The 12,254-nt window shown below is 45.2% G+C and overlaps 1 protein-coding gene across 2 annotated transcripts in view; it reads left to right on the top strand.

The window, feature by feature from the left end:
- The window catches only part of LOC120052453 (TLE family member 5-like), a 42,809-nt gene extending 37,033 nt beyond the window's left edge, over window positions 1-5,776 (top strand). Inside the window, exons 5-7 of one of the 2 annotated variants that reach the window (XM_038999371.1) lie at window positions 738-800; window positions 1,145-1,219; window positions 2,288-5,776. In XM_038999371.1, the coding sequence (XP_038855299.1) occupies window positions 738-800; window positions 1,145-1,219; window positions 2,288-2,515 (366 nt within the window). In that variant the 3' untranslated portion in view covers window positions 2,516-5,776. The remainder of the gene's footprint in view (window positions 1-737; window positions 801-1,144; window positions 1,220-2,287) is intronic. The other variant, XM_038999372.1, reaches the window with a different exon arrangement.
- Window positions 5,777-12,254: the final 6,478 nt, after the last annotated feature.

Here is a 12,254-nt window from a genome sequence, read left to right as displayed (position 1 = left end):
CCTCTGTGTTTTGTGTTCAGCCTGCTCTTTCTCTCTCACTGTTTTCTCTAAATTTTTCTCTTTCTCCATTTTTATATTTTTCTTTCTCTTTTTAATTTTTCTCTTTCTCCCTTTCTTTCGTTCTCATTTTCTTTCGTTCTTTCTCCCTTTTTTTCTTTCGTTCTCTCTTTCTCCTCCCTAAGCTTTCTCTTCTCTCCAGCTGAGGAGCTCCAGACAGTTTAGTCAGCTTGTGCTGGAGATATATTCAAAAGGGGTTATTGTTTCTTCGTCTCCCTCCACTTAAAAAATAAAATAAATCCCATCCCTGCCAGTTGCAAGACCCCCTCTCCGGTTAGCTTGAATGAATTGTTCTCCCACCTGACAGAACATTCGGCATTTCCTCTTACTTTCGTGTGTGTGCATCATATTCTTCCTCACATATAGAAAGAGGCACAACATGCATTTTAAGAGGAGCGCGAGATGTCAGTGTGCATGATGATGGAGTGATAAGTGTGGTGTTTCGTCTGGAATGGCGGTGCGTAGTAAATGAGTGTCTTCTCAGATATCACACTGAATTAGAAAGTAACACAATTAACACTGCTTTGCATATTGGAGCTTGTTATGATAATTACTGCTGGAACGTAAGGTAATATATATGTGTGCTTGTGAAGTGCTCTTTGGGAGGGTGGGGTATATGTTAATGTGAGACTGAGGTGGTGTTAAATGAAGCTAAGGGCTGATGTGTTTTATCTCCTCAGGCTGAGATTGTGAAGAGATTGAACGGGATCTGTGCCCAAGTCCTCCCCTATCTGTCCCAGGAGGTAAGAACACCCTCTAACCCCTGACCCCTAACCCCACGTGGTGCCCTGCAGCCTGGAATGAGATCATTCTTATTTGACTCCTCTCCCCCATATATATCTCCATTCATCATTGCGAGCCCTGTAATGAAAGGGTCCAGAGCGCTCTGCTGTGATCCAGATAAGATATGCTAATTTGTGTCCATGACGAGATGACACATTACAACATGGGAGTGGATCATTGATTCTCCATCAAAGCCCAGCCTTGTGTTAGTGACTTAATAATTGAATGGGCGATGAGCACAGGGTCAGTGTTGGTAGTATTGAGCCATCCAACCCCCCCGCATGTGTGTGTGTGTGTGTCCCAGCACCAGCAGCAGGTCCTGGGAGCCATTGAGAGGGCCAAGCAGGTCACCCCTCCAGAGATGAACTCCATCATCCGGGTAGGCTGCTCCCTCCAGGATGTCCTCTATGGGTTTGACACTCATCACTATCTAGCTATCAATCTATCATTATGATGATGCATCTGATGCTCTGGGTTTTAATGGAGCTTTTGTTTGGTGCTTTACATGATGATGATGATGATGATAAAAAGGTCTTTGTCTGGAATTTGTCAAGGCCCAGTTGTACATTTTGTGGAATGGATGTGCACAGTTTGTACACTTTCTTTTGTAAACTTAAGTTGAAAATTGTAATTTAGCAAATAAAGACTAACGGCATTGACAAAATGATTGGCACCAACGACCAAATGAAGCATTCAAAGACAAGAACACTCTCCCTACAATCAAACATGGGGTTGCTTTGCTGCCCCTGGTCCTGAATGTGTGCAGGACCTTGTGAAATCAGTCAATCATCAAGGTTTTTTGGAGTCCAATGTTTAAAAAAACTGGGTGTCAAAAAAAAAAAGTGTTTATAAACTGTGACTGTTAAAGGTTGTTGGTCATCCAACAGGACAACGACCCCAAACACACATCAAAAGCACCCTGGAATGGTTCCAGAAGAAGCCCTGGACTGTTCTGGACTGTTCTGGAGTGGCCAGTGAAGAGTCCAGATCTGAACCACATCCATAACCTATGGCAAGAGCTAGAAACAGCAGTTGGAGAAGTTTGCTGTAGAAAAGTGGGCTAAATTGCCAATTAAAGTTGCAGCAAGCTCATTGGTGGCTACAATAAGCATTTGTTGGGAGTTATCTTGGCCAAAGGCTGTGCAGTGAAATTACTAGCTCCATGGTGCCAATATGTTTATCCATGCCATTTGTCTTTAATTTTTTACATTTCAAATTGTCAACTTCCGTTTACAATATAATGTATGGTTCTGCGATGTTGAAAATCCAATAACGTTTGGAGACCAAAAGTTGTATTCAATTTGAACTTATTTTCAAAGAAATAGGTAGTTCTTTTAAGAAAAGTGCATGGCTGTCAATATATGTGTGTGTGTGTGCACGTGTTAGAGCCATATGTACCCATCTCTGTGTCTCCCCTGTGTTTGAGCTGTGTGTGTGTTGTCCACAGCAGCAGCTCCAGGCTCACCAGCTGTCCCAGCTCCAGGGTCTGGCCCTGCCCATGACCCCTATGCCTCTGGGCCTGAGTCAGTCAACCCTGCCGGCCGTCACCTCCTCTTCAGGCCTATTCTCCCTCTCCTCCATCCTGGCCTCGCAGGCCCAGCTGGCAAAGGAGGAGAAGGCTTCTCGCGAGGGAGCTGACAGCCACCGTGAGGAGGACGGGGACAAGTCCGACTAGAGCTCCCTTCCGCCCTCCACCGCATATTAACTACCGCTGCGTCAGAGGGCTGTGGTCCTGTCGGTCCTGTATATCTGCTATCTATCCATGCCAGTCCCTCTCCTCTACCCCATCTCCCCCTTTAGTCCTCCCACTTAGAATTCTACGGCCTATCTGATGCATTTGCCGTCATTCCAACTGCTCCAATTTGTGTACAGTATAGATTTTTTTACTATCATTTCTTTCATGTATATATCTTTTTATTTTGTATTTTATTTTTGTGATTTGAGCTTGACTTGTCTTTTTGCTCATTTGTTTTTCCCTCATTCTGCTCCCTTTATGGCCCAGTGGTAAATGGATCTGTGTTTTTACACCACCCTGGCTGAGCGTCTCCTTCCTCTCTCTTTTACCAAGGCCCACCTGGGAGCCTGAATGTCACATAGTATAAGTGGAATAACAAACCAGAAGAGATCCAACAGACAGGCTCGCGTCACCCAGATCTCTAGCCTCTGTTGTGTCAACTTGATTCAGTTGGTTGATGTGGGGTAACTCTCACTACTGTTTTCATAAACAGACTTTTAGACAAGCAACAGCAAAAACTGTCTGTGAATGTCTGAATCCTAACGTCAAAATCCTGCATTGATATCAGTGAGAAAATGTTCTGAAAATTTGTTGTCCTCACTTTGATTTTCAGGTTAGGATTCCTCCCCAGGTTAAGGAGAGTAGTTGAAAGATGTCAGTCTTCTTGGTGAAGCGTGTAACTTGGTAACTCCAGTCCCCAGACAGCCCTGTCTAACTAACTGAGCTACTTTAGATCGCTTCCATGAAAGGCATGCTATCAATACTATCATAACAGTTTGAATGTACAGATCGCAGCGATGATTAACATTGTGCGAGATAGAAAACACCCTTCAGATCTTTTCTCTCCCTGGTGGTGATGCAGTAGGAGAGTGCACGTTGCCTCTTCAACACTAGAAAGCAGTAAGTCTTTTAGAAAGCAGCTCTGACATCCACTGAGTCACCTCTTTTGAACGGGGATCTCTGGTCTATTCTAGGAAACAGGTTGACATCTCGGTCTCATGTTAGGCAGCGGCATAGAACAAAATGTCCACTGCGCACGCTATCTTTTCACTCAAAAGATGAGTCTCTGTAAGAAGAAATGATGCATGATTTAGCTCTCGTATAGAATACATATACAGCACTCACAAATGTGGATGCATTGTCCATGGCCAATGAATAGTTTTAGATGAAAGTTTTTGATCAGTCATTTGAGTAGATAAAGCACAAATCGCCATCATTTTGGTGTGCATTTACATTTTAAAAAAAATATATATATATATATTTTCTACAAACCCCAACATGTTTCTCTCAGCCTGTTGGAGAAAGTGTGCGATTATTAGCTGGACCTGTAAGTGCCGCTGTAGGCTAGAACTAAAGGTCGAGGCATCTTTAGAGCTATGGAGAATGGTATAGAAGATGTGAAGCTGACTGCTGGTTTTACTGTACGATTGGGAAGGGATTGGTGTTATTGTCTAACCATTGTTTTGATCCCAGCCTGTTATACAGCGTGTGATGTATTGTATGTTTTTTGTATTCCCCTTATATTAATAGACATCCTCTCTGTTTGATGGTGGGTTACACTGTGAGGGTGTAGAGATCTGTGTAAATGTCTTAGATAACTGATTTCATAGCCGTATGTGAATGCATTCATAAACCTCTGTAATATAGATTTGAACTTTGGTCAGTCAGTGGTGAACCTGGGATTGACATGTGGCTAATGGCTGACATGTGGCTAAAGTCTAATACTGCTTGTGAACAGCACAACTTACTCTTATCGACATAAACAGTAGTGATATGCAATGCGTGTGGGTAGATGCACACAAACACATGTCTCTTGGAACTGTATTCCTTTCTATTAGCGAAGAAATGTTTTAAAGTTTGGTCCACATTTTCTGTGATCAATACACTTGTTTGAATATTATCGATATGAAATAGAATGAGAGTAAAAAGCTTTTAAAGATTCCGCTAAATTAACAATGTATTTGTTTAGTAGTGGAGGGCCAGTTTATGTATACACTTATACTTCTAAAGCTTTATGTGTACATGTAGGGTGTCCACCCACTCTGCTCAGAGTGGGTGAAAACACGCTTTGGTGATAATTTCACTTATATTATAAAATACATTTTACCAAGACAAAAAAGATTCTTCATGTTCTGAATCGATCAGTGGGGTCTTTAACATATAATTTCCATTATATCCCAAAAGTCTGATTTCGTAAAACTAATTCATCTGATAATAAGCACTGAGTTCTGTTGACATAGCGGTGGTGGTTTCGCATAACAACATTTGAGGATTTGACATTTTGTGGTTGTCTTCAAAGTTTCCGCTGGTCGCATGAAGCTAAATTGGCATGGCATGAGTTGAATTAAATGTAAAAGGCTTTGAAAATACTCTGCTCTGTTGACATTTTGGAGATACGCTTGTTTTTGTCAGGAATCTTCAAAAAGGAATAGGAATTTTGAATTAATATGGAAACTGTATGCTAAAATATGAAAGTACTACATCATGTCTCAAATCGATATCCATATTACCTCTAATTTATGTCCTGCGGCTTCGAGAAGGAAGATGTGTTCAACGGGAAAGTGAGCCTGTCAGGTAACCAGTAGCCTTAATTCTTGCACGGAATCCAGCCTAGCTGACACAATGTAATTTTCCAGATTTTTGACCCTGTTTTTTCTCTGGCTTCCATTGATTGTCACCCTAATTCTGGCCATCCTACAAGGTTACACACTCCAATCACTTTTGAATTGATTATGATAGAGAGATGCGGTTTGGACCAATGGTTTTCTTAGATGAGTAACATTGTTTTGCCAATTGGTCAAAATATGCGTTTTTGATTGGACCACAGGTATATGGCTGCATCTTCTGTGTCTGTCCTGGATGATTCCTGTGCTCTGTTCTACAGTACTAATGTGACACTAGAGGAACTGCAGTACTTTGACCTATACCTGTCCTTTACCCGTTGCCCCGTAGCGTGAACCATTGTAAGCATTTTGAGCTTTGTATAGGTCATTTTTTGAATACATATTTTGTGTATAATGAAAAAAAACTGAAGTTCATACTTTGGCGCCCAAAAAAACAAACAATTTGTGTCATGTAATTATAGCTTCATTTAAAGAAATGGTGAAATGTAAAAATAACAAACATTTACTATAAATAAATAAAATGTTCTGCAGTAAGGAAGTACTTTTGGTGCCTTTACAAATAAAGTCAATCAAATCACTTGTTGTCTGTCCTGTTTTGTTCTTGTGCATCTTGTCCCAGAGGCAATGCAGTGGAGCTGAAGCATCAAGGGTGTAATGTTACTACATTTCTCAGTATTACTACTAAATGAAGGATGACCTTTTGATGACTAATACTAGCCTAGTAGTCTGAATGCCTGTGGAGGTTTGAGGTCCCTGTAGTTCATTGTCACTCCACACGGCGGAAGTGTTGATTTAAAAACATCCTGTGTCATTTCTACACTGTGCTGGATAATTGCTGAGGTGTCCCTCCATGTGTGTCTGTGGCAGATGCATGGAGTAGTAGAGGAATGGTAGTGCATGTCTGTTCCAAGGCGTTCCTGAGTTGTGGTTTAGCTTTTCACCATCAGATGTTCTGTTTTATTATTGTACCCCAGTTGGTACCGCTGCACAACCCTCATGTAGATATCCCATCTATCTGTCAAACGCACAACTTGTGTCATTGCATTCATGGCTATTTGTATTACACACACACACACCCAGATAGTGTTACGTGCACACACAGGCGGTTACACACACCCTATCCATATTGGTTATTTCTGCTGTGCGTGTTGAATGACAGTGTGCCCTTGGCAGTGTGAGTGTTGAATGACTGTGCCCTTGGCTGTGTGTGTTTGTGTGCTCGGAGGCAGTGTTGGTGAAACCTCAGCTACTGTGGCTCCAACCCGCTTCCTCCTCTCCTGCCTGCTCTGTCTCTCCCCAAGGACTCTGGATCTGAGCCCAGTACTTAAATAAATATGAAAGTGCCCTATTTTCTGTGTCAGGATACAGGACTCCTCTGAGAAGCACTGATGTGGTGGGAAGTTTTTTTTCCCTCTGCGACACAGCACATCGTACGTAAAGGCTGAGAAAATCATTTGGATTTCACTTCAATGGCTATATTAGCAACACTAACACATCATATACAGTGTCTTTTTAGATGTGTGAATTGTTAGATACTACTGCACCGTTGGAGCCAGGAACACAAGCATTTCACTACACCCGCAATACATCTGCTAAATATGTGTATGTGACCAACAACATTTGATTTGATGGAAATGCCCAGAAGATCATATTGTGATGTTGTTGAGTAACCATGTGCATGTACTGAGCAGAGGAGATAGAGGGGAGCGCCTGAATGGAGAGCAAGAAGCGTTTTGATTAATCATGATTGACTCATTCAGAGCCGTCGCTGCTTCCCCCATCACTCCCTCGCTCCTGCTCTCCTTGATGGCTTGATTATGGAGATGCTCTCTCTTCATCTCCTCCTTTCTCTCCCCTCTCTTGCCTCTCTCCTCACTCTCTCTCATCCCTATCTCTCTCTGTCATCCCTCTCTCTCCAAGGCGATATATGCTGTGCTGGTTTATTCATGTGTCCCAGGGAACGGAAGCTGTCAATCTCTGTCTGCTTCTCATCCATCCTCCTCCCCTCCATCCCTCTGTCTATCTCTCCTCCTGTCATTCCCTCACTGACTCCCTCTGTCACTCTCCCTCTCTTTTGTTCTGTCTCTTACATCTGTGGCGGTCTTTTTGTTTTTTTTCTGCAAAGGCCTCCCTATTTATCTTAATCTTCATTTATTTCTCATGTCTTTCTTTTACACACACACACACACACACACACACACACACACACACACACAGACAGTCCCAATTTAACCCTTGTTTCCTCCCTGTCAATCTCTTTTGTTTTTTCTCATCTGTTTTCCCTCTGTGTCTGTCTTCATCTTCAGTCTCTGTATGAGTGGAGTGTATGGTATGGCTCATCCCAGCTGGAGAAGTCCATGTTGACACGACCCAGCTGGAGGAGTCCATGTTGACACGACCCAGCTGGAGGAGTCCATGTTGACAATTCATCGCGTAACAACGAAATGTGGAATAAGTCAAAGGGTATGAATACTTCCTGAAGGCACTGTATCCTCTTCTCACTGCCTCTCTATTCTGTCCCTTAGGTAGGTAGGTGTGTGTGTGTGAGAGAGAGAGAGAGGGAGGGGGGGGAGGATGGGTCTCATCATTGGTCGGCTGTGGGATTTGCGGTAGCTGTTTTTGGTGATCTAGTAGCAGGAAACCTAACTGGAGAAATGAGGACTTAAAAGTTTAATGGAGTCATGTGAAATACACACAACACCCCCCCCCCCCCCCTTTTCTTCACTGCCTATCCATTCTCCTTCACTGTCCTTCCCGCTCTATCTCCCCTCTCTCTCATGTCCTCCTCTATAATTCCCTCTCACCTTCTATCTATTCTCTCTTTATCTCTGTTCTTGCTCAACATCTTCCTTTCTCATTTCCCTCTCTCACCCTACCTCCCAATCTATCCTGACACTATTATCCCTCCTCACTCTCCCACCCTCTATCGTTCTCTCTTCCCCTCTCTCTATGAATCATCCTCCCCCTCTCTCCAGTGCTAGTGAGAGAAAAAAAGAGTGAATGAGAGGAGAGGCAGTACTTTTGGTGTTCAGTGTAAAGCCCTCCCCAGTGTGGGAGTGAGCTGTTACCCAGCTGTCTGTGGGGCTTCCTGCCTGTCACTTCCCATCCCAGTGACACCACAGCTGCAACATACAGAGCTAGCTAGAGTTCCACCTGGCCCCATCCTTACACACACCCCTCCTCTCCACCACCTACTCTCTGGCTTTCATAGACACACACACACACACACACACACACACACACACACACACGCAAGACACACACACACTGACTCACATTCACGAACACACACACCACTGACACAGTGTTGTAGACTCCCCCTTGCTCAAAGACAAATTCATTCAGTGTGCACTCCTCCTCCTAGCTCTATTAGCAGCGTGCCTCCTCACCCCCAACTCTCTGACTGGCTGGCTAGCAGTCCTCTCTTCCTCCCTCCCTCCTCACCCCCAACTCTCTGACTGGCTGGCTAGCAGTCCTCTCTTCCTCCCTCCCTCCTCACCCCCAACTCTCTGACTGGCTGGCTGGCAGTCCTCCTCTCTTCCTCCCTCCCCCACCCCCACCTCTCTGGCTGGCAGTCCTCTCTTCCACCCTCCTCCCCCACCCCCACCTCTCTAGCTGGCTGGCAGTCCTCTTCTCTTCTTCCCTCCTCACCCCCACCTCTCTGGCTGACTGGCAGTCCTGCTCTCTTCCTCCCTCCTCACCCCCACCTCTCTGGCTGGCTGGCAGTCCTCCTCTCTTCCACCCTCCTCCCCCCCCCCCACCTCTCTAGCTGGCTGGCAGTCCTCTTCTCTTCCTCCCTCCTCACCCCCACCTCTCTGGCTGGCTGGCAGTCCTCCTCTCTTCCTCCCTCCCTCCCTCTGACTCTCATGTCAACTGGGGCTGGGTATAGGGTTAGGTTGGAGCTGGAATCTGGATTCTTGGGAGGTGTGTGTTTGTGTGACTGCATATGACTGTGTGTGTTTGTTACTTTGTGTGTGTGTGTCTGTGTTGATCAGTGAGGCTGGCTGTGGTGTGGTGTGGCCCGGTAGGCTCAGGGGTCTCAGCCCAGCTGTGTGACTAAGTCTGCTGTTTCTGGAAAGCCCTTTCATCCTGATCCTCATCTCTTATTCATCCCTTTACAACCTCCATCCATCACGACTCTGAAGTAGGAAAGCACCTCCAGCTACATGTACAATAGTGCCTTTCTTCACTATATCTTTCTGTCACACGGTCTCTCCTCTTATTAACTCCTGTCTTTTTGCTAATGTTCCCTTGTCCCAGATAGTAAGCAACAGTGTGAGTGTCAATGGCATGATAATGATAGGGTTATTACTGTTGTAAACACAGACAAGCTAAAGTAACATCTTCTCCAGTTGGATCCCCCTCTTTCAGTCAGTCAGTCAATCAGCCCTGTGAGTCTTAGTACTGTATGATGGTACTGTTGTCCCAGTTTGCCCTCCCTCTCCAGTCTCCACTCCCAGAGGGCCGTGCTCTGGCGCTGGCCTGCCCCTAAGCTGTGGTCTTTGGGCGAGTGGCGTGTGGTTGTGGTGTGGTCATACTGTGGTCTCGTTGCACTGCCAGTGTGGTTCTTCCTGCTCTCTCAGACTGGGGCCTGTGACTTTCTGTCTGCTGACTGGCGTTTCCCAATGACACCCTCTGTGGATCTGCTGTGTGATTAGAAAGCCAGTGTACATACATGCACACACACACACATTCTCTGACTCTTTTCGAGGGCTCCTGAGTGGCGGAGCAGTCTAAGACACTGCATCTCAGTGCAAGAGGCGTCACTATAGTACCTGGTTCGAATCCAGGCTGTATCACATCTGGCTGTGATTGGGAGTCCCATATGGTGGCGCACAATTGGCCCAGCGTCGTCGGGGTTTGGCCGGAGTAGGCCGCCATTGTAAATAAGAATTTGTTCTTAACTGACTTGTCTAATTAAATAAAGGTCAAAATAAAAAATGTAAATGTACACTCTACCTTCTCTGGACCTCTCATAGCTCTCTTTCCTACTGTCGATCATCTCATTATTACACTATGAGAGCTAGTGTGCTCCACATCCTGAATAATCTGGCAATGAGCAGAGAAAAGTAATTTACCATCATAGCCTGCCATGAGGCTGGATTAAAGGTCAGCTCTCCATTCCAGGTTATATGATGGTGAAGACAGGTAAGGATAGAAGCACACACTACAGCACCAGTCTATCCACAGTGAAGCAGCAGCAGTAGCCAGTGTCTAATGAGTACAGGTAGTGTATGTCACGGCTGCATGTGTAGAAGCCATTAGAGGCTCTATGGGAGATTTGTGAGACAGGTGGCCAGGGGGTCAGATGCGGCACAGATACGCCCCACTGTGAGGTCAGAGACAGGGCAGAGGATGGGGGGGGGGGGGATAGGGAGAGAGAAGAGTGACAGAGAGGTGTAGAGAGAGTGAGGTATAGGGAGGGAAGAAGCGAGAGGGAAGGAGAGAGTTGTGGAGAAATGGGAGAGAGGGATCTGAGGGTCACTGAGAGGGGAGAGGTACAGCTGGGATGCGGTTGGAAATAGACAGAAGGGGAAGGGGTTGGCATGATTTGATTTAATTCAGTTCAGTTATATTTGTATAATTTTCTCTGCAGAGGACTCAACAAAGCCACACAATCCCACTGAAAGTACTGTATGTCTACAGCGACAGTGATGATACCTCATTGACATGAAGTATTGGGACAGATTCAGGGTAGTATTAGTCTTATTTGGGGGTGAAGTGTGTGTCCTGTATATGGTGTGTGTGTATCCATGTATGCATTTGTGTGTGTGGGCTTTGGGATCTGGTGTGTGACGATAGTGGTCACTAGTGTGACAAGGGGTGTCATTCTGCAGTCATAGAGTGTGTGTGTGTGTGTGTGTGTGTGTGTGTGTGTGTGTGTGTGTGTGTGTGTGTGTGTGTGTGTGTGTGTGTGTGTGTGTGTGTGTGTGTGTGTGTGTGTGTGTGTGTGTGTGTGTGTGTGTGTTCGATCGTGTTTGTGCAGTGTGTGTGAGAGTATCCGTGTGTGTGAGAGTGTCAGTGTGTGAGTCAGTGGTGTCTAGTGGTGAGTCAATGGCTGCTGACAGCTGTGGAACATGCAGTCACAGTGCTCCAGTCCTGAGGGAATCCCTGACTGGTGCAACCTACAGAGCCTCACCAGACAATGCCGCTGCTGCCCGCTCAATCACTCTGACATTTACTCTCACAGGGAAACAACCACACTGAAGGGAACTCAATGCAAAATGGCAGCTCACATACTGTACACGCTGATAAGAATTCAATACAAAACAGAAGCCCACTATACAGGTGTATTTTTACCCTAACTGTGGGAAAAGTGTCAAGTATCAGCACTACAGGAAAAGGAGGGCCGAACACGCCCCCATTCACATCTACGGAGCTGTAGTCAAGCGGGTTGAGAGTTTCAAATTCCTTGGTGTCCACATCAACGACAAACTATTATGGTCCAAATACACCAAGAAACTTGTGAAGAGGACACGACAATGCCTTTTTCCCCTCAGGAGACGGAAAAGATTTGGCATGGGTCACCAGATCCTCAGAAAGTTATGCAGCTGCACCATCGAGAGCATCCTGACCAGTTGCATCACCGCCTGGTATGGCAACTGCTCGACATCCGGCCGTAAGGTGCTGTAGAGGGTAGTGCGTACGGCCCAATACGTCACTGGGGCCAAGCCTCCCGCCATCCTGGACCTATATACTGGGCGGTGTCAGAGGAAGGCCCAAAAAATTGTCAAAGACTCCAGTCACCCAAGTCATAGACTGTTCTCTCACTTTACCCCTTCCTACATGTACAAATTACCTTGACTAACCTGTACCCCCGCACATTGACTCGGTACTGATACCCCCTGTATATAGCCTCATTATTGTTATTTAATTGTGTAACTTTTTACTTTAATTTATTTAGATAATATTTTCTTAACTATATTTTCTTAAAACTGCATTGTTCGTTAAGGGGTTGTAAGTAAGCATTTCACAGAAAGGTCTACACCTGTATCCGGCGCATGTGACAAATACATTTGGATTTTATTTTATTTGAAAACTGAATTTTCTCATAA

Source organism: Salvelinus namaycush, chromosome 8 (genome assembly GCF_016432855.1).
Source record: "Salvelinus namaycush isolate Seneca chromosome 8, SaNama_1.0, whole genome shotgun sequence".
Taxonomy (NCBI): Eukaryota; Metazoa; Chordata; class Actinopteri; order Salmoniformes; family Salmonidae; genus Salvelinus; species Salvelinus namaycush.
This window is presented reverse-complemented; position numbering and strand designations above follow the sequence as displayed.